The 21,786-nt window shown below is 50.0% G+C and overlaps 1 protein-coding gene and 1 long non-coding RNA gene across 4 annotated transcripts; one reads left to right on the top strand and one right to left on the bottom strand.

Annotated features, from left to right (window-relative positions):
- Nucleotides 1–7,425: 7,425 nt before the first annotated feature.
- Nucleotides 7,426–12,066, bottom strand: LOC141572692 (uncharacterized). 2 transcript variants are annotated; one of them, XR_012498060.1, is made up of 2 exons: nucleotides 11,927–12,066; nucleotides 7,426–7,925 (listed from the first exon to the last, which is right to left on the bottom strand). It is a non-coding gene; the product is annotated as an uncharacterized LOC141572692 (long non-coding RNA). The 2 variants fall into 2 exon arrangements; XR_012498059.1 differs by having other exon boundaries at nucleotides 7,426–11,539; nucleotides 11,927–12,027.
- A 117-nt stretch (nucleotides 12,067–12,183) lies between these two features.
- CCDC124 (coiled-coil domain containing 124) lies at nucleotides 12,184–20,581 on the top strand. 2 transcript variants are annotated; one of them, XM_019737072.2, is made up of 5 exons: nucleotides 12,184–12,317; nucleotides 16,788–16,957; nucleotides 19,142–19,331; nucleotides 19,823–19,937; nucleotides 20,123–20,581. In XM_019737072.2, exons 2-5 carry the CDS (start codon nucleotides 16,799–16,801, stop codon nucleotides 20,328–20,330), a joined length of 672 nt encoding a protein of 223 aa, XP_019592631.1. In that variant the 5' UTR covers nucleotides 12,184–12,317; nucleotides 16,788–16,798; the 3' UTR covers nucleotides 20,331–20,581. The 2 variants fall into 2 exon arrangements, with proteins under 2 accessions (XP_019592631.1, XP_019592632.1); XM_019737073.2 differs by lacking the exon at nucleotides 12,184–12,317 and adding an exon at nucleotides 12,589–12,747.
- Nucleotides 20,582–21,786: the final 1,205 nt, after the last annotated feature.

The following is a 21,786-nucleotide window of genomic DNA, read 5'->3' as shown; positions in this document are numbered from 1 at the left end:
CTCCCATAGACCCCCTCTCCCCCCACCCTCTGGTTTCCCTTATCATTAATATATTTCATTAATATGATACATGTGTTACAATTGATGAGTGAATGTTGATACATTATTATTAACTAAAGTCCACAGTTTACATTAGGATTCTGTTGTACTTTCTGTGGGTTTTGACAAATGCATAATGTCATATCTCCAACAATACAGTATCATACAGAATAGTTTTACTGCACTAACAATCCCCTGGGTTCCATCTATATTGATCATACGTTCAACCTCTAAATCAGTTCTATTTGTTTTGTTTGTTTGTTTTCTATTGATTTTCTGGTCTCAATTCTGTTTCTCATTGCACTGGCCAACACTTTAATATGAAGCATTGACTATTAGCTATGACTGTGGTCATCCCTGCCCCATTCTGGAATATGTATGTTATCTCTTGTTTCACCATCCAACACAATGCTGACAGTTCCTTTCTAAACCCCAGTCTTTGATCTAATTTATTCCTATTCCCCATTTACTAAGAACTTTTTTTAAAAATCGAAAGTGGTTGCTGAATGTTATTGGATGTTTTTCCAGCATGGTGCGATGATCATTTGATATTTTTCTCCTTTTATATCTTCACTGAGGAAAGGTTTTCTGATGCTAAACTTTCCCTGCCTCCTTGGACTAAAACCCTGCATGCCCCTGGTATGGTGTCCTTTAAAACGCAGCTGAACTCAATTTGCTGATATTTTATTTAGCATTTTTGCACGCGCCCAGGCTCCTGACCCCTTCCAGGCATATCCTGACCCTGCAGCTGAGCTGATTCCCACATGGCACGGGGGAGGGTCTGCTCAGAATGTCTGCATGAGCTCAACCAGGTGACTTCAGCTCAGCAGCTCCCCCTCCCCTCTCCCAGAACTGCTCGTCCTCCAGGCGACTCTGGGGGCCTACCCTGCACCCTGGGCAGCATCCTCACCTGGTCCCACTCACCCTCTACACCCCATCCTCCAATCTTGCTGACTCAGTCTCCTACATGGGGGTGGCGGCCACACAGCTCTCCCTCAAACCTCCACCCCCCTCATCCCCCACCCTGGGCCCTCAGCTTGTCCTGTTTCTCCTGCTGATCTTGGCATCCGAAGCTGAAATCAAGACAGAGGCCACAAATTCTCGTTTATTCTGATACTGCTGAAGAGTTGTCAAGGAGCCAGACTGAGCAGAAGACAGGATCTGGCAGGAAGCAGGTAAGTTTCCATTGGAACCGCCCCACCTGCCTCCTCCTCAGCTTCACAGCTTGGGTCAGCTTCAGGCTCAGCTGGCTCTAGGCGCACCTGGGGGCACAGCAGTGCAAGGATGAAGGATCCACCTTACATCTGTCCTCCTTACGGCCAGGTCTCAGACCGGGTCTGGGATCCCCTGTGGGGACAGAGCCCCAGAAACCAGTTTCCAGGCTCTCGGCCTCACATAGAAAGATGCTGGCTCAGGTAGTAAATGGCCTGTGATTAGATGGACATCAGCTGTGGCTAGTTGGCCGTCAGCTGTAACCAGTGAGCCATTGGCCACTAATATAACTGCTGTGGCTACGCTAGCAAAAAATGGGGGCTAGCAAGAAGATGGTGGCTGAGCTAACAAGAGTGGATTGCAGAGAGGTGGATGCCGCCAGCGAGAACACAGTGGTATGACTCCCCTACCTATGGCTCCGTGGGTGTTCCTTTTTGGCCTCACCATATCCTGCGTTCTTATGTGGGGAGTGGGAGCAGAGACCCCGCAGGCCTTCCTGCATGACAAATGGCGCAGCGAGCAGGGTCCCCCGCATGACATCCCCCTAAACCAGTAGCTTCTCAGGAGGCAGCTCACCTCACACCACCCCATCCACCAGTATAGAATCCTGCTGAAAAGCTGTGCAACCTGCAGCCAGTCACTGCCCTTCTCTGTCTGCATCACCCACATCGCTTTCTCCAATCCTGACCTAGCAATGTCATGCAAAGAGTAGGCCAAACCCATGCTTGCCCCAGCAATGCAGAGCCCCAACATGAAAAAAGAAAAAAGATCTAGAGAGGGAAAGATTTTTTCTTGTTTAAAAAATGATTATTTACATTGCTCTGAAATTTAATTTTTTCCTTCAAGAGTAAATCATAGAAATGTTTCCTGGGCAGTAATTATAAATCTTATTCATCTATATCTATATCTATATCTATCTATATCTATATCTATATCTATATCTATATATCTTTTTAATTTGGCTTTTCTTGTTACCTTTTTATCACAAAAATCTTAAGATAAAGAACTAGATTGTTCTGGAAGTCTTGTTATGAAAATCTGCAGCCCCCCACAGCTCCCATGTATGATGAAATCAAGAAAACAACACAATCGTGAGAATGCCATAAACGGTGTTGGGGGTGTGTGGATTCAAAGGTGCTAGGGAATGGGGAGGTTTGAATGGAGCCAGATACCAGGACATCCTCCCTCTTGTCCACGCCCAGCACCCATTGGTCCCTAGATCCCGTTCATTCATACTGAATCAGCCCCTCCATCTCCCTTCCCAGCGCTCTGGCCTCTCCCCTGCCCCCACACTCCCTAGGGATCGAATACCCAGCCTCCCTCCGCTGCTCACACGCCCTCCACAGCTCCCTGCTGCCCTCAGAAAATCCACCTGGTAACATGAAGCCACCTCTGCTACCCTGCTCCTCCTCCCTTCTCCCCTCTTCTTCCCTATACCCAGTGAGATAGTGAGGATTCTGGACTTAGAGCCAAGCAAAACAGAGTTCAAATTGTGACCTTGCTGTTCACCAGCTAAACCTGGGCAGCTCAACTTGAGCTTCAGTTTCCTTGTCCATGAAAATGGGTGTGTGTTCAAGGAAGTGGATGGTTCTGGGTGTTGTAAAGCACTGCCCTTGATAGGAGGCATTACCAGGGCAACCACGGCCTCTGAGGGACCCCAACCTGAGGTTACTGGGGGAGGCCCATGTTTGATGTGGGGAAAGAGGCACCAGACTGGCTGTTAATGGGCAAAGTGAAAACACACCCAAGGGGTGCAAGTGCTGCAGGGAGCCCACAGATTGCATCTATTGGAGAGAAGGGTAAACCCCAGAAAGCAAACAGCAGCTTTGTGTCCCTGAGGGGCCAGTCACACATTGTCTGGTCGCCACCCCAGCCCACCTGGCCACCGCCATCTGCATGAACGCATAGGGTGTTTGCTGAATTCAGTCCTTGCTCAAACATTTGTTTTCAAGACAAGCCGTCTGCAGAGGCCCCATGCCCTTTAATCAGGGTCAGAGCCCACAGCTGGGGCCGAGGAGGAGAGGCACACGTCGAGCTGCACGCAGCTGGACCTGAGGGCTTGTCTCCAAGCCTGAGACTCGGGGTCAGGAGGCCTGTGGTGAGAGAACATGCACTGCTCAGAGTGTGGGCCGTGGGCTCAGCTTCTCCAGCCTTTGCAATAGAAAACATCGAAGGACTGACGTGCTTCATCATGGATGAACCTTGAAAACATCCTGCTCAGTGAAAGAAGCCAGAGACAAAAATGTGATTCCATTTATATGAAATGTCCAGAATGGGCAAATCCAGAGACAGAAAGTGGATTATTGATTGTCAGGGGCTGGGGGACGGGGAACGGGAAGTGACGGCTAATGGGTATAGGGTCTCTTTTTGGGGTGATGAAAATGTTCTGGAACTAGATAGATGTGATGGTTTTGCACAACATTGTAAACGTATTAAATGACTGAATTGTACACTTTTTTTTTTCTCTCCCCTTTCTTCCACCTCCCCCCCACGCTGGTTCAAGCCGTTGTTTCTCAGTCTAGTTGTGTAGGACACAGCTCCCTGGCCCATGCTCGTATTGTGAGCCTTGTGCTCCTCCCAGCTGAGACAGTTGGTCAGCCGCTCACAGCAGCTCACGGCAGCTCTCGCTGGCCAAGCAAGCTGCTCCTGGCTGCACATGGTAGCCATGACAGCACACAGCAGACCATGGCCATGGCAGCCGAGCTCCAGGGAAAGCTGTTGTTCACAGTCTTAGCTGTAAAGGGCGCAGCTCACTGGCCCATGTGGGAATTGAACCGGTATTAGGAGGAGCATGGCTCTCCAACCACCTGAGCAACCGACCCAGCACTGAATTGTACACTTTAATTGGTTAACTTAATGTCATGTGAATTTCACCTCAAACAATAAATAAACAAACAAATAAATAAAATAATTTAATAAAAAAAGAATCCCAGCCACTATGGAAAACGGTATGGGAATTCTTCATAAAATTAAACACAGAATTACCATATGCTCCAACAATGTATTTCTGGGTTTATACCCAAAAGAAGTGAAAAAATTTTTGCACACTCATGTTCATAGTAGCATTATTCAGAATAGCCAAAAGGTGGAAGCAACCCAGGTATCCAGACAGATGAATGAAGAAATAATATAAAAGATCTGACAATTAAGCTCAAAAATTTAAGCAATGATATTGCTAACCTTTTTTAATATCAGAGGGATTATTCATTATGAATTTGTACCAACTGGACAAACAGCTAGCCAAGTTTACCATCTGGAAGTGCTAAAAAGGCTGTGTGAAAAAGTTAGACGACTTGAACTTTTCACCAACAATTCATGGTTTTTGCATCACGACAATGCACCAGCTCACACGGCACTGTCTGTGAGGGAATTTTTAGCCAGTAAACAAATACTGTATTGGAACTCCTTTCCTACTCACCTGATCTGGCCCCCAATGACTTCTTTCTTTACCCGAAGATAAAAGAAATATATTTTTTGGAGGGAACAGGATTTCACTGGGGAACAGTGTGTACTTCCAGGACTTTTTTCCAAGTCAAGTTGTTGTCCTTTCAATCTTAGTTGTGGAGGGTGCCGTTCAGCTTCAAGTTGTTGTCCTTTCCGTCTTAGTTGTGGAGGGCGCAGCTCAGCTCCAGGTCCAGTTGCTGTTGCTAGTTGCAGGGGGCGGAGCCCACCATCCTGTGGGCCTCCAGGAATTCAACTGACAACCTTGTGGTTGAGAGCCCACTGGCCCATGTGGGAATCGAACTGGCAGCCTTCGGAGTTAGAAGCATGGAGCTCTAACTGCCTGAGCCACCGCGCCGCCCCGGAAGATAAAGGAAATATCGAAAGGAAGACATTTTTTTTTGGGGGGGGGGATATGTATTTTTTAAATTTTATTTTATTAAATTTATTGGGGTGACAATTGTTAGTAAAATTACATAGATTTCATGTGTACAATTCTGTATTACATCATCTATAAATCCCATTGTGTGTTCATCACCCAGAGTCAGTTCTCCTTCCATCACCATATATTCGATCCCCCTTACCCTCATCTCCCACCCCCCACCCCCCACCCCCCTTACCCTCTGGCAACCACCAAACCATTGTCTGTGTCTATGAGTTTCTGTTTCTCATTTGTTTGTCTTGTTCTTTTGTTGCTTTTGGTTTATATACCACATATCAGTGAAATCACATGGTTCTCTGCTTTTTCTGTCTGACTTATTTCGCTCAGCATTACACTCTCAAGATCCATCCATGTTGTCACATATCATCTTTTCTTACCGCCGAATAGTATTGAAAGGAAGACATTTTGATGACATTCAGGACATCAAGGGTAATACGATAACAGCTCTGATGGCCATTCCAGAAAAAGAGTTCCAAAATTGCTTTGAAGGGTGGACTAGCCACTGGCGTCGGTGCATAGCTTCCCAAGGGGAGTACTTCGAGGGTAACCATAGTGATATTTCGCAATGAGGTATGTAGTACTTTTTCTAGGATGAGTTCGCGAACTTAATTGTCAGGTCTCATTTCCACACAGTGGAATATTATTCAGCCTTAAAATGTAAGTTAATCCTGACACATGCTACAACATGGATGAAGCTTGAGGACATTATGCTGAATATAATAAGCCAGTCACAAAAGCGCAAACCCTGTATAACTCCACTTACACGAGGTCCCTAGAGGAGTCAGATGCATCAAGACAGAAAGTAGAACGGTGGGTAACAGGGGCTGGGAAGGGGGGATGGGAGTTAGTGTTTAATAGGAACAGAGTTTCAGTTTAGAAAGATGAAAAGTTCTGTGGATGCATAGTGGGGATGGTTTGTACAACAATGTGAATATACTTAATGCCACTGAACTGTGCACTTCATATGCTTAAAATGTGTGAAAATTAATAAAATGAAATGGAAATGAAACTCCATATGAAAATGGAGTTGGGAGACCAGAAGCGGGAGCCCTCATGCACTATCACTGATGTCAATTACAGACCCCAACAGGAAGAATTGTCAATTAGGGACCTCAACAGAAGAAGATGCACCTTGCAAGTCGATACTTTACCACTCTAAAGGAGGAACGATTTCCTTACTTGCCCAGCAACTTAGCCAATGAGAAACCATCGTCTCTCTGAACTTTCACATACCTCCAATGGACTTTTGTCAAAATAACCCAACTTCCTTCTTTTAATCTACAAAGTAACATTCCTCTCCTTCGCTTGTGGGACTTGCCTATAGTTTTGCTATAGCTTGCTTGTCCCAAATTGCAATTCACTGGTATTCCCAAATAAACCCATTTTGCTGGTAAAACAACTGGCTATTTTATTTTTTATGACATTACTTGGTGTCATGAGTGGGATCCAGAAAAGACCCCTGACAACTTCAAGGCTGATGAGCAAACAGGTGCTGGTACCCACTGAATCCATTGAACTCACTGCTTTCTCACTGATCTTGGAGGTTGAGGGTAAGTTATCTCCTGGATCAAAACTCCACTCTCTTTGTGTTTTGAGCTCTCCAACTTTATTTGGAATCTGTTCTTGTTTTTATAAAGGCTTTGTCCTTTTGGGGAGTACTCTTTTAGCCTTTGGTCAGACTCCTTTGGACTCAGGCTGTTCCTACCGGAAGTGTGCAGAATTTTTCTTCTGCTCTTGAGAAAAAAATCTCTGAGAAAAGGGATCCCCGTCATCTAAATGTTTTAAGGGTAATCTCCCCACCCCCCTTTCAGGGATCCTGACTGGTTTTATGATTAAAAATGGCAGTATATCTCCATGCACATTTTCCACTACACAGACCAACTTAATAAAAAATAATTTAGAAGACCAATGACCATGATGGGAAATTTTCAATTTCCCTAAACTTACTTTTCTCAAAACTGAATTGGCCATGGCTCTAAAATTAGCAAAACTATTAATAAATAGGACATCTATTTTGATTGTTATCTTGAAGCTGCCAACTGTTTTCAATACTGCTGAACAAGCAGTTGTCCAGAAAGCATTGTCATAGTTCCATAGTTCCTCCTGCTCTTTTGGTTGCAGGTGCTGGATACCAGATCAAATTAGCTTTGCAGTAGAATTTAAGGCTTTGGACAGAGTACATTGGCCAAGTAGACCATAGCACCTCCCAAAAATAAACTCTTTACTAGTCCTTATAATAGGCCCTATATTAGCTATATACTGCTGCATAAGAAATGACCCCAAAACTTAGCAGCTGAAAACAACACACATTTATTTCATGGTTTCTGTGGGTCAACAATCTGGGAGTTGGCTCAGCTGGGTAAGTGTAGCTTAAGTTCTCTTATGAGGCCAGGTAGTTTAAGTTGTCTTCTGAGGGCCACAGTTGAGGTTTTGGCTGGGGCTGTGGTCAGCTCAAGGCTCGACTAGCGTTGAAAGATCAAATTCTATGTTCACTCACTCCGCAGGGTTGCCTCATGACATGCCAGCTGGCTTCCACCAGCACAAATAATCCAAAAGAGAACACCCAGAACAGTAGCCACAGTTTTTTGTTTTTTTAAGCTTAAACATGTGGATGTATTTTTCTTACATCGCAAGAAGTCCAGAATTAGGCAGCTACTGGTATCTCTTCACCTGCTCCATGATGCCACAGACTTTTTCTTTTTGGCTCCACCATCTTTAGTGTGTTTTCATCCCCAGGCTGTTGCCTTCTGATTGCAAAATGGCTGCTGTACCTCCACGCGTCACATCCACACTGAAGGCAAACAGAAGGAGAAGCCAGCTGCATCTCCCTTTATCAAGATGGGAAAAGCTTTCCTGGAAATCCCCACAGCATACTTGAAAACATGGCCACCCCTACCTGTAAAGGAAACTAGGAAGTTGGGGTAGGAAACCATATCTTTTAAACCTAATGTAAGCGTCATCTCATTGCTTCTGTTGTGTGGTATTAAAAATCAGTAAATCCAGCCCAAGTTCAACGGAGGGGATTACACAAAGGTGTGAATACTGGGAAGTGGGGGATAACTGGGGACCATCTTCAAGGCTTCCCCTCACAGGTCCAAAAGCCAGGAGTCTAGATAACTAAATCCAGGCAAAGAAAATATGCCCCAAATCCAGCTGGTGGTGTATTCTGGAGATCCAGGTGGCTTTTTCCTTTTCTTCTGGTCACAGACTCTTCTACTTGACCTGCAGTATTCTATAGTGTATCAGGAAGTGTTTCTCATACTAGGCTCCCCCGTATCTGGCTACTAGGAAACCAACATTGGCAAATTAATTTAGATGGGTCTGTGGGACTTCGAGAGCTGAACCTGTGTCTTCTTAAGTAGAAACATAGAAAGGCACAGACTTGAATGGGAACACAAGCATTGTTTACTGCAGTGGGAGTGAACCAAACACTGGTCCCTTAAGGGGAGAGATTTTTTTTTTTTTAAAGATTTTATTGGGGAAGGGGAACAGGACTTTATTGGGGAACAGTGTGTACTTCCAGGCCTTTTTTTCCAAGTCAAGTTGTTGTCCTTTCAATCTCAGTTGTGGAGGGTGCTGTTCAGCTTCAAGTTGTTGTTCTTTCAGTCTTAGTTGTGGAGGGCACAGCTCAGCTCCAGGTCCAGTTGCCGTTGCTAGTTGCAGGGGGCACAGCCCACCATCCCTTGCGGGAGTCGAACCGGCAACCTTGTGGTTGAGAGGATGCGCTCCAACCAACTGAGCCATCTGGGAGCTCAGTGGCAGCTCAGCTCAAGGTGCCATGTTCAATTTTAGTTGCAGGGGGCGCTGCCCACCATCCCTTGTGGGAGTCGAGGAATTGAACTGGCAACCTTGTGGTTGAGAGCCCGCGCTCCAACCAACTGAGCCATCCGGGAGGCAGCTCAGCTCAAGGTGCCGTGTTCAACCTTAGTTGCAGGGGGCAGAGCCTACCATCCCTTGCGGGACTCGAGGAGTTGAACTGGCAACCTTGTGGTTGAGAGCCCACTGGCCCATGTGGGAATCGAACCGGCAGCCTTCGGAGTTAGGAGCATGGAGCTCTAACCACCTGAGCCACCGGGCCAGCCGAGATTTTCTGAATGGAGTTAAACAGTTCTGATTGGAGTTGAACAAGCAGCAGTGTCTCTAAGGGGAACATGTTGGTTATTATGGCAAGGAGACCCCCAATATTTGTTTCCACTCTTGATGGGCTGGGCTGATACGGTTGTAATGACCTCAGAAGAAGGTCATTTTGTTGACCTGAAATCAAGATCCAGTTTTTGGGTGTTTTTTTTTTAAGCACACAAAGTTTTCTTTAAATATTTCTTTGGGGGAGGGGACACCACACTTCAACTCAATTAAGATAAATATTTTTAACAGTAGAGAGATCTTTTATTTTTTTACACTTATCATACCATGAATTCATAGGGAATGGGTTTCCAGCAGCTCAGGCTCCTTTCCATTGGTTCTCAGAAAATGTGCTTCTCTGGGTGGAGCAGGCTGACCCTTCAGTTGAACCCAAGCACCTTTCTCTTTGGCTTCCTTCTTTCTTTGATAATTTTCCTTCATGTTTCAGGAAGTTATCTCGGCTCTTAGAGTGCTTGATATGCTCAATACATACATTAATTCTCTTGGCAAGAATCTTGCCCTTGTTTGATCAAGATCCAGTTTTTACAAGATGAAGCAGGTAAATGTATCTAGTTAGGAGGGGCTTATAGGAGGAAATCTACTGTATTAGTTTCTACTGTATTATGCAGTACCATAGTTTCACCAACTGAGTGGCTTAAAACAACACAGACTTATTTTGATTTGCCTCTGTACAAAATTAAGGTGTTGGCAGGTTGGTTCATTCTGGTTGCTAGAAGACTCCAGCTGTAGAGTGGGAGCAAGGTCTCTGGCTCCCTCTGTTACAGCCAGCAATGGTGGGCTTCTCACTTTTTTTATGTCTTCTACCTGAAGCTGGAGAAAGTTCTCTGCTTTTCAGAGATGTGTGATTAGACTGGCCCCACCAGGAAAATCCAGGATAATCTATTTTAAAGTCCATAACCTGAATTATATCTGCACAATCCCTTTTTCCATATGTGACATAAGCTATTAGGATCCAAGGTCCAGGATGTGGACATCTTTGGGGGCTTAGATAGTACTACTGGTTTTTTCTGGTCAGACATGATTATGGAGGGGTCTTGTTTTTGTCTCACTCCATCCTGGCCAGAGTGCTCTTGTCTGATGTTGATGCTCTATGAAATTATGTTCAAAAGGACACTACAGCTCAGCTGTGGACACGAGGCCAATTCTCAGCTGACTGTGGTCAGGGCCTGCTTTTTCCTTTCTTACTGTACACTCACCACCAAGCTTTTGCACATGCTGTTCCCTCTGCCAGGAACACCCTTCCTTCCTTTCTTCACCCAATTCTGAGAAGACCTCTGAATTATCCAACCTGCCGGCTTCCTTAACCCACGTTCAACCCAGGGCATATCTTCTGGCCACAGTTAGGATCATAATTTTTTATTCGACTTTCTGAATGTGAGCCCCAGGAGACCATGGACCATATCTGTCTCATTTGTCTCCATGTTTCCAGCATAGGCGCATAGCAGATCGTTGATACTTCCTTGAGAATGTGAGTGACTAAGAGCTATATAGAATGTCAGAACTATAGAAACCAAGTCCTTAGGACTAGGTGCTGTGCCCACAGCTGGGGGTGTCTGGGAGGCATTAAAAATCATCTTGCAGGAGAGTTAGCTTGTTCCGGATTGATTCACTTGACCTGAACCCCTCAGTTATGTCAATATGAGGTAACAGGTTCCCTACTCCCAGGAATGCATGACAAGCCTATTTTTCAATTTTTCATTTTATTTATTTTTAAATCTGGCGCTTGTCCAATTGAAGGTTAACTAGGTATTACCTTTGGCATTTCCACACTTCCCCACCCCAATAATAAACAACAATAAACGTTTATGCTAAGCCCCTTCTTCTTGGTGACAACCACTAATCCAGGTGCACAGGCTCCATCCTCCAGATATCACAGCCAGGGAGAGACAGAAAACAAACATCATTAAATGGATAAAGTGAGTTGATGCTATGACAGAAATCAAAAAGAGGGCTGGGGATGGAGCACCAACTTGGGAGGTGAGGGAGGTCTTTCTCAGGAAGGCATAATTGAGCCAAGACCTGAAGGAAGTAACGAACTGGCCAGGGGAAATGCTGGGTGGGGGCAGAGGGAACAGCACAAGTGAACTCCCTGAGGCAGGATGGTGCCTGGCAATTGGAGAAGGGAGGCTGGTGTGGCTGGAGCTGAGGGAGAATGGGGAAGAGGAGGAAGAAGTGGGGAGGGGGAAGGAGCAGCGCAGTGGGGACCCACGGAGAAGAACAGGGGCGATCCACGGTCTGACCCCAACAGTGTTACTGGGTTGCCTTTCAGAGAATGGAATCTGTGGTCAAGTCGTCTTGCCTGAACTGTCCCCCACCCCAATTCACACCCTGCTTTTCCCCACAGCCAGGCCCAGTGTAACCATCCTATAATAAAGTAAATAATATTGCAAGGGGGTTGGAGAGGACAGCAATCCAGGAGGAGGGGCCGGAGGAATCTGGGCCGCTCGCGGTTACATTTTGGCCAAATTCAATTCCTGGTCTCTCTGAGACTCAGTTTTTCCACCTTGACAGCGCAGAGTGCGTTAATTTTTCTGCCCCTTCCCTCCCCTCTGCTGGAGGCAGAGAATATGGGCTAGAAGAGCGCAGCAAAATGCAGTGATAACGAAGGGCTGAAGAGGATTCCTCCTGATGTAGGGGGGGTCCACTTACCTCGCGTGGACCGCAGGCTCTGGCGCGCCCTGGCGGCGGGGAAACTCCAGGCGGAGGCCGCCGGACCAGGTGTGAAGTCGGGGCCGCCATCTTTTCTCCGGCCAGCGACCATCATGGTAAAGGCAATGTCTAGATTGCTGTTCCTGCCAGCCCCTCCTGCCTCGCCAATATCTGAAATGAGCGCCTGCGATGAGGTTTTATAAAATATACACTCCTGAAGAGGAAAACAAATGGCTGATGGCCTTAGCTTGTATGGGGACCGGGCTATCATGTCCTTTACCAAGATGGCGGCGACACCAAGACGTAATCAGCGCGCCCCCCCGGGATCTCAGCACGCAAACCCCGTGGTGACGTAACAGAAGCGCGACCTGGCCGGCGCTGGGGAAAGGAGGTAGGAGAGGCCGCTGTGCGGGCGGAGCCGGGGCGAGGGGGGCGGGGTGCGGGTGGGTCTGGCGGGCGTCTCGGTCTGGGACCACCCTCCAGGAGGGCTAGAGGTAGGGTGCTCGGAGACGGAGGCACTTCCGGCGCCCAGTCTCGACGGCTCCCGCGCGAGCTGTGCCCATTTCCCAGAGCGCGCGACTGAGACTGAGAGGGACAGCGTTGTGTTCGAGGCCACCCAGCTCCGGCCCTGCCCCTGAGCAGCTTCCAGGCTTGGGGTGACGGAACTGCTACGGACGCCCCCCCCCCCCACTCCCCTGGCCACTTGTAGTGGGATTAAGGCTGGGGAAAGGGACGACGGGCTGGGAGAGCGGGAGGGCTTCTTGGAGGAGGCGGCGTTGCGCTCCGTCTATTCTTTCTTACTTTCACATCCAAGCAATCAGGTGGGTCTTGATTTCCTCCTTAGTGTACCCTCTGACCAGCCGGACTCCTGTCTGAGCTCCCTGCTCTGTCTCACATCTCGGTTCACTTACCACCCCAGATGGCTCTGACCCACAGATCTGCACCTCGCGGCTCTAACACCCTCTGCACCCTCCCGTCCCCCTGGAATACAAATCCCTCTTTCCAGCCTGCTTGTCTTTCAGGCCTGTTCTTAGATGTCTCATCCAGGAAGCCCTTTGACAGACACACACACACCTAGGCTGGGTCAGAAGCCCCCTCTAGGCTTCCCCAGCATCCTGCATGTCCCTATTGCAGCTCTGATCGCGAGCAGTCACTCTTATTGTTTATTCCCAGCCAGCCTGGGAGTCCCATTGAAAGAGGAAGCCCATGGGCTGTGCCTCTTCAGCGTCCGACTCATACTAGGTGCTTAGTGCATGTCTACTGAATGACAAAGTGTGCAAATGAGTGACTGTTGACCACACAGAGAAGAATAGCTGTCTGTCTTAGTCCTCTTGGGCTGCCATAACAAAATGCCACAGACTGGGCAGCTAAAACGCCAGACATTTATTTCCTCACAGTCCTGGAGACAGGAAGTCCAAGATTAAGGTGCCAGCCAGTTATTTCCTGGTGCAGGCTCTTCCTGACTTGCAGACAGCTACCTTCTCACTGTGTCTTCACATAGTGGAGAGAGCAAGCTCTGGTGTCTTTTGCTCTTATAGGGGTACCAGCCCTGTTAGATTAGGGCCCAACCCTATGACCTCATTTAATCTTTCTCACCTCCTTACCAGCCCTGTCTCCAAATAGTCAAAAAAGCCCTGTCAGGCTTTGGGATAGAGATGGGTTTGTGAGCATCAGGGTGTGGAAGAAGGGGATGCTGGGGCAGAGTCTCTGAGTGGGTAAGGTTTTCACAGGAGGAGGGGACAGGGGAAGGTGTATCAGGTGAGGGCATAGCAAGAGCAGAAGCTGGTTGGGAGGTGAGTGGGAAGAACAGTGAGATGAGTTTGGACACAACACAGCATGAAGTAAATACTGGCAGAACCCTGGAAATCAATGTTTGTTCATTGATTTGCTCAAAACATTTTTTGAGCAAATGAATGACAGTGTAAGGCAGTCCCAGCCCCACCCTCCCGGAGCTCCCAGGCTGGTGAGGAAGATGGACATTGGTCAAACAATTATATAAGTGAACATAAAGCAACCCAGACAACTGCCTCAAAGAGAAGTTTGTGGTTTGAGACTCAGAGGGTGTCTCAAGGAAGGCTTTCTGGAGGCGACAACACCTGAGCTGGGCCATAAAGTTTAAATAGGAGTTAACTGGGTAAAAGGAGGTGCAAAGAGCAGTCAAGTGGAGGGCAAAGCAAGTGCAAAGGCCCTGAGGTGGGAACCTGCTTGGTATGTTTGGAAAATGGCAAGGAGGCTGGTGTGGCTGCTGCTGAATGAGTGAGTGGGAGATGGAACAGGAGGTAAAGAATTTCCTCATCTGTAACTTGGACAGTCACCCCCACTTCTTGGTGCTCTCCTGGGGAATCCGGGAGGGGGTTCCTGTTGGGTACATTGTAGATGCTCAGTAATGGATGCTGGATTCAGGGGGCAAAGGAGCCTGGCAAATCTGCACCTCACCCCTTGGCAGTTCTTGTGTGGGGAGGGACTGGACTCACCCCCACATCTCAGATAAGGAAATTAGGGCTCAAGGGGAGCACATTAGCCATGATTACAGAGCCAAGACTCAACCCTGAGTCTCCCAGGTCCACTGATTCCCTATTTGTCCCGTTCTTCCCCACGGGGCTCACTCCCCAGTCTCAGCCTGGAGGGGCTGCCTCTCCATGTCAATTGAGGGGCCCCAGTGGCCTCAGAGTCCTGATCTGCATTGATATTCCTTGAGGGGCCAGCCGGGACCCAGAGATGGAACAGTGGTTAAGAGCATGTAGTCGGGACTGAGGGGGTGGGCCTGGATTGGAATCCAGGCTCCTCCACTAACCCTCTGTGTGGTTCTGAGCCTGTCACTTCTCAAAGCCTCAGATTCCACCTCTGTAAAATGGGGACCTGGCCAGGTACTTTGGTTTTCTTACCTTAGAATGGGAATAAGGACAATCCCATGTTTAAGGCTTTGGGGCATTCGAATGAGTCAGGAGTTGCCTCGCAGTTCTGAGTCAGGATGGCCCCACATTCTGTCCCCTTCATTCTTGGCTGCTGGGCCTTGTTTTTCCTAGGTTCAGCAAGGGGCTGAGCTGGAGTTGTTCAGGGGAGAGAGAATGACCCAGGAGGGAGGCACATCAGCCCACTTCCCAGATGAATAAAACTGAGGCCCAAAAAGCACATTCTGTAAGCTGCACAGCACTTGGTCCTCAGTCAGCACTTGGAGGGGCTGCTGTTTATTTCTCAGCTGCACAGCCTTCCTTTCCTCACCTGAAAGGCAGGCTTTGGAGGTGAGACTCTAGGCTAAGCCTTAGGCAACCTAGCCAGGTACCTCGGCTTCCCCACCTTAGAATGAGAATAAGGGCAATCCCCACATTTAAGGCTTTGGGGTATTTGCGTTAGTCTATATAAAGCGCTTAGTGGAGGGCCTGGCACAGGGAGGGTGGCACATGCTATTGGTGTGTGTTGTCATTTCCCCAGCACCCAGCGTAGCACTCACACAGACCAGATGCCTGCTGGACAACAGCTTTAAGATAGTTACAGCATTTTCCAGCTGTGTGAGCCAGGGCTGGGTCATCAGTTGCAGTTCACGGCAGCTGCTTACCTAGGGTGAGGGGGACTCAGCCTCAGGGCTAGGGGACCCAGGGACTGAGGCCTCAGAGGTGGAAGAGTTGTGGGGGGGGGGGCACACCGGGGGCCACACATATAGGACTGCAGAGGTCCATAGCAGCATGACTCATATGAACCAAAAAGTGGAGACAACCCAGGTGTCTATCAGTGGCCAGATGGATAAACTACGAAGGGCAGACAATTAAGCTCGTGAACTCATCCTAGGAAAAGTGCTACATACTTCATTGCTGAATATTACTACGGTCACCTTTGAAGTACTCCCCTTGGGAAGCTATGTACCAATGCCAGCGCCTAGTCCACCCTTCAAAGCAATTTTGGAACTCTTTTTCTGGAATGAATCTCTTTTTCTGGCAGGAATCAGACCTGCCCTCATATTACCCTTGATATCCTGAATGTCATCAAAATGTCTTCCTTTCAATATTTCCTTGATCTTCGGGTAAAGAAAGAAGTCACTGGGGGCCAGATCATGTGAGAGGGAGGGTGTTCCAATCCAGTTATTTGTTTACTGGCTAAAAACTCTCTCACAGACAGTGCTGTGTGAGCTGGTGCATTGTCGTGATGCAAGAGCCATGAATTGTTGGCAAAAAGTTCAGGTCGTCTATCTTTTTCATGCAGCCTTTATAACACTTTCAAATAGTAAACATGGTGAACTGTTTGTCCAGTTGGTACAAATTCATAATGAATAATCCCTCTGATATCAAAAAAAGTTAGCAACATCGTTGCCACAAGTTTGCGAACTTAATTGCCAAGCCTTGTAGTCTATCCAAACAAAGGACTATCACTCAGCCATGAAAAGGAATGAAGCACTGACACACAATACAATGCGATTGGCCTCGAAAACATCATGCTGAGTGAAAGAAGCCAGATCCAAAGGCCACATGTATGATTCCATCTATATAAAATGTCCAGAACAGGTAAATCCATAGGGACAGAAAGATTAGTGGTTGCCAGGGGCTGGGGGAAGGGAGAGGGAGAGTGACTAATGGGAACAGGGCCTCCTTTTGGAGAAATAGAAATGTTCTGGAATTAGATAGAGGTGATGATTGTATAACATTATGAATATATGAAATGCCACTGAATTGTATACTTTAAATGCTTCATTTTGTGTTACGTGAATTTTACCTCAATACATATTTAAAAAGAGAGATCACAAAGTCTGAGCCCTCGTTTTATAGATGAGGCCATTGAAACCTCAAGGGGGTCCTGGCTGCCCAGGTGTGAGTCTTGGGGTGCCCGGGAGGGACACCCCCGCTCACCGGTCTCCGTCCTCCTCCCACAGCCTGCTGAGGGATGCCCAAGAAGTTCCAGGGCGAGAACACCAAGTCTGCAGCGGCCCGGGCGCGGAGGGCTGAGGCCAAGGCGGCCGCTGATGCCCGGAAGCAGAAGGAGCTGGAGGATGCCTTCTGGAAGGATGAGGACAAACACGTCATGAGGAAGGAGCAGCGCAAGGTGTGGGCGGCTCTGGGTTGCCGCGTCTGTGGTTCAGGCAGGCGGTCACGGTTGAAGGTGGCGGGAGACCTCTGGGACGTTGGCCTGATAGGCAAGGAGGCGCTAGACCTGGGGCCAAGGAGGGAGGGAGGCAGAGGCATCGGCTCGTACAAAGACCTGGGCATGGCCAGGGTGCGGCACATTTGGGGAATGGTGAGGTAGCCACTGCCCCCCATGGCTTATTTCTCTCCTTCCTGTGATGCCACAGTCAGGCTATGCTGGTGTTTCTCACTCGGGGGTCATTCTGTCCCCTGAGGATACTTGGCAGCATCTGGAGACATTTTTGGTCGTTACAACTGGTTGATGGAGGGTGCTCTTGGCATCTGGTGGGTGGAGGCCGGGTATGCTGCTTATCACCACACAGTGCTTGGGACGGGCTCTCAGCAAAGAATGGGTCAGCCCAGACATCAGCAACACCGGGGCGGGGAAATGCTGGGACAGGTTCTCCAAGTCTGACCTGCTGACCTAGGGTCTGCAGGATCTCCCATGAGTTTATAAAAACACAGAAAAGGACAAGGATGGCTGGTTATCCCCTGATGGGCCCCAGTGCCAAGCACACAATGGGTGCTTTATTGATGTCTGGGCATGGTTCAGGGCTGGTGCTGACCTACTCGGCCCCAGTAGGTGGCGCCAGAGAACCACAGGGTCAACCTTCCTGGTTCCTGTGCTGGTCAGACTTGGCCAGAGCCGCAGGGGCATGCATTGCTGATTCCAGACGGAGAAAACAGGGGTTTCCTCCATTAGAAAACTGATAAAAGTGTGGAAAATAGCAGTGACGATGCATGGTCCCTGCATGCCCAGATCGTGGGGCATCTGGGCACTTTCTGTGCGGTACTGGATCCTGCCTTGTTAGCGGACACTGAATGTCCCTGGTTCCCTCCCCATTTCCCATCATGCTGCATTGGGTCCGTGAAGGTCTTTAAACTTTTTTTTTTTTGTAAACTTTTTGACAACGTAGAAAAGTTGAAAACCCAAAAGGAAAACTAGTGACTGCCAAAGATCCATTATCTAGACAGAAAAGCCAGAAACCTTTCAACAGTCCCAGAGGCAGCAGTCTGCCCAGGACCCAGGCCCTGGGAGCCCTCCCCAGGCCTTTGTCTCCGGCCTTGGGGTCATCCATATCCTCCAGATGAGGAAACTGAGGCTTAGTGCACAGTGGCCCGGCCTGAGGTGCCTGAGCACAGAAGTGGGAACCCAGAAGCTATACTCAAACACCCTTGACCTTTTACCCTCCCTTTCATGCCATGCACACTGGATGGAGGCCCAGTGAGTGTCCCAGGCACATTGGCCCCTCCTGTGACATTCAGTCTAGCTACAGGAGTGTCACGGGCATGGCAGGCGGGGACCATCCTAGAGGCATGGGAGACAGGTGGCAGAGTTGTAGGCAATGGGTGGGCAAGCAAGGGTGCCTTCAGTGCAGGACCCAGCCCACGGTCACACTGCACGACAAGAGACTGAGAACCTTGCTCTGCCCCTTGGAGCAGTGGAGGGGCAGTGGCCAAGGACAAGTCCTGTAGGCCAGATGTCCCCTCATCCAGCTGGCATCTAATGGGCCTCCCTGGGGAGTCAAGAGGGGATCAGTCTCAGCCCCTGTGGTACTCAGCTGGGGACAGTGCCTCCCCAAGGTCTCCTGACCCATAAGGGCAGAGCTCCTGCCCCAGCTGGCAAATGGGTCCAGACCCTCTTGTCTCCTGTTACCTTCAGAAACTCATACAAACCCCTCCCTATGCCCTTGAGGTCCCGAGCCCCACCCCCCTGGCACTTCCACTCCCGACTCCAGCCACACCAGTCTCTGTGCTGCTCCTCTGTCATGCTAAGTGGTTCCTACCTCAGGTCTTTTACACCTGCTGCTCCCACCATTCTCCTGTCCCCCAGCTCTTGTCCTGGCTGGCCCCTCCTCTGGACCAGGTGTCACTTTATCCTTTGAGAGCCACCCACCCACCTGTCTTGGCCAAGCTTTCCTGTTGTTCCCATTGTCATGGAGTACAGGAGCCCTCAGTAGGCCCATCTTGCTCCCAGCTGTGTCCCCTGCACCCAGTACAGGGTCTAGCACACAGCAGGGCCTCAGTCCACATTGGTTGAGATGAAAACCCAGACCCTGTGGCGGTAGGGTGGGATCCACTCCTGACTGCCCCATCCCCCAAGGAGGAGAAGGAGAAGCGGCGCCTGGAGCAGCTGGAGCGAAAGAGGGAGACCCAGCGCCTGCTGGAGGAGGAGGATTTGAAGCTCAAGGGTGGCAAGGCCCCCCGGGTGGCCGTGCCCAACAAGGTCACCCGTGCTCAGATTGAGGAGACCCTCCGCCGAGACCATCAGAACAAGGAAGCCCCAGAACCAGGTTGGCGGGGCCACCTCTGGAATTGCCCTCTTACCCACTAAAGAACAGGCAGCGACCTGCCCCTGGGCTGAGGCCAGACCCCCTCCTCGCCCCAGGAGAAGCTGCCTGGGCTTTGCATGGTGAAGGGTGGGTGGGCGGCAACCTGTCAGGTATGCTCTGAGGATGGACAGCACGTGTGTACTTGCTCTGTACCCGACCGACCTCTCTTGTTCCCCCCCTGGAGTCCCCAGGGGGTTAATGATATGTCTGCGGCTGAGAAGACAGCAGCCACATATGGATCGCCTCCATGTGCCCAGCTCCAGGGAAGTTAGGAGGGCAGGAGACTGGGTACTGGGATGGCAGGACCAACCCACTCAGTAGGGCCGGAGGGCTTCCCAGCTCAAATTGTGTTTCTGTCCTTCCGCCGTCATTCTCCCCTCACTTTTTCCCCCACTGTGTCTCTTTCTGGCTCTGCGTATGTTTGTGTCACCTGGCCCGCTGCCCGCTCCCAGCTGAGAAAGCCAAGAGCCACTTGGAGGTTCCTCTGGAGGAAAATGTGAACCGCCGAGTGCTGGAGGAGGGCAGCGTGGAGGCGCGCACCATTGAGGATGCCATCGCGGTGCTCAGGTAGTGGGGCGGGGCTTGGACCTCAGAGGCGGGGCTTGGATCTCAGGGGGAGGGGCTTTAAACCTGGGGTGGGGCTTGAGCCTCTGAGGGCAGAGTACTGGCTTGAGCTTGGGAAGGGAGGACTAACCTGGGGGAGAGGGGGAGGGCTGCGCCCCTGTCTCCTTGACGCCAGTGTCCACCTGTAGTGTGGCAGAGGAGGCGGGAGACAGGCACCCCGAGCGCCGCATGCGAGCAGCTTTCACCGCCTTTGAGGAGGTGCAGCTGCCCCGGCTCAAGCAAGAAAACCCCAACATGCGGCTGTCGCAGCTGAAGCAGCTGCTCAAGAAGGAGTGGCTGCGCTCACCGGACAACCCCATGAACCAGCGGGCTGTGCCTTTCAACACTCCCAAGTGAGCCCCAGACTGGGGGAGCCACTCGATGGCCGGTCTGGGTTGTGACCCCGCACCCCTTGGTTGGTCAGCTCCAAGGGTTACAGAGAGGGTGAGGGTTACAGAGAGGTCTGGGAACCGAGGCTTGTATCCTGGGAGCTAAGTGGCATCATTGGCTGCGCCTCCCACTGAGGGTCCCTGCTCCAAGTGACAGCCACCCCCTTCCTGCGTGCAGTACAGGGCTAAGTGCCCAATAAAGGCGGTCTGTGAGGCAAAGTGTGCACTTGAAGTCTCCTGGGGTGGTGGGGTGGTGGGGAGAGGGCCAGAGTGGGGGGGAAGGATCCACAGGCCCCAGCCAGAGATGACAAGGGCTCCCAGCAACACTCCTGTTTCTGCAAGCTCCCTGAGAACTGCCCTGTTCTAGGGCGCCCTCCTTCTGGCTCGGCCACTTGTCCAGTGAGGAGCCTGTGCCTCCATCGCAGAGCCTTGCTGGGCTGCTGCTGCGAGGGGGCAGCTCAGAGAGCTTGAGCCACTGGCTCTAGGTCATGGAACACAAAAGGGGATGAACCAGAGGAGAGTGAAGGCAAATTGTTGTCATCCTGAGGTGCCAGTTCAGAGTCAGTGGCCAGGTCACATGCTGTGCTTGGGGTCCGGAAATGCTGGCTGCTCTGCTGTTCTTCCAACATGTGAGGCATCTGGGTTGAGTCCTGGGCAGGCTTCCTGGTGGAGGATTTCTTCAAAGAGGGTCTTAGTGAGATGGATAAGTCACTTTCCATCGCAGAGGCAGGGCACTGGGCAGGCAAGGGTGTGGAGGTTGCAGCAGGCAGGGGGATCCAGGTAGCAATGAGTGTCCCTTTGGAGGTTGCACATCTGGGTGAAATCTGAACCTAGTTTCGCCTTCCTAGAGCTTAGTCAACCCCAGGGAGTCAGTAGAGAGGGCAGCTGGGAGGGCAGCTCCCACGTGTGGAGCCGGGTCCAAGCATTTACCAGGTCACTGCTATGGTCGCACTCAGGCTCCCACAGGCTGCTCTGTGGCCTCCTGATCCCGTCTCCATCCCCCTCTCAGCTCCAGCCCTTCCTGCCTTCTTGCTCTCAGCTTCTCAGCTTGTTCCCCCTCAGGGCCTATGCCCTGTGCGTTGGTTCTTCCTGCCAAGAAAGCTATTCTCCGAAATCTCAAGTCTCAGATGCAGATCCTCACAGGTACCCCCAATTGTGTGGGGTCAAGGCTGGGCTAAAGGGGGCCAGGCTCCGCCCAGAGGTTGGGAGATAGAAGGCTTCATGGAGGCCTGGCCTTGAAGGATGCACAGGGAGTTCCCCATACAGACAAGGGGCAGAAAAGGCATCGAGGAGCCACACATACAAAGTCCTAGAGGTCACAACGCTCCTGTTCAGGGGAAAGGTGCCATTAATAACTGAGTTCAGCTGAAATGCAGTATGGAGGCTTTCTGGAACAATAACAGCTGGCATAAAAACTAACCAAC

The sequence above is a fragment of the Rhinolophus sinicus genome, linkage group LG07 (genome assembly GCF_036562045.2).
Source record: "Rhinolophus sinicus isolate RSC01 linkage group LG07, ASM3656204v1, whole genome shotgun sequence".
NCBI classification, from domain to species: domain Eukaryota; kingdom Metazoa; phylum Chordata; class Mammalia; order Chiroptera; family Rhinolophidae; genus Rhinolophus; species Rhinolophus sinicus.
Note: the sequence above shows the minus strand (reverse complement) of the source record. Positions and strands in the feature narration are given on the sequence as shown.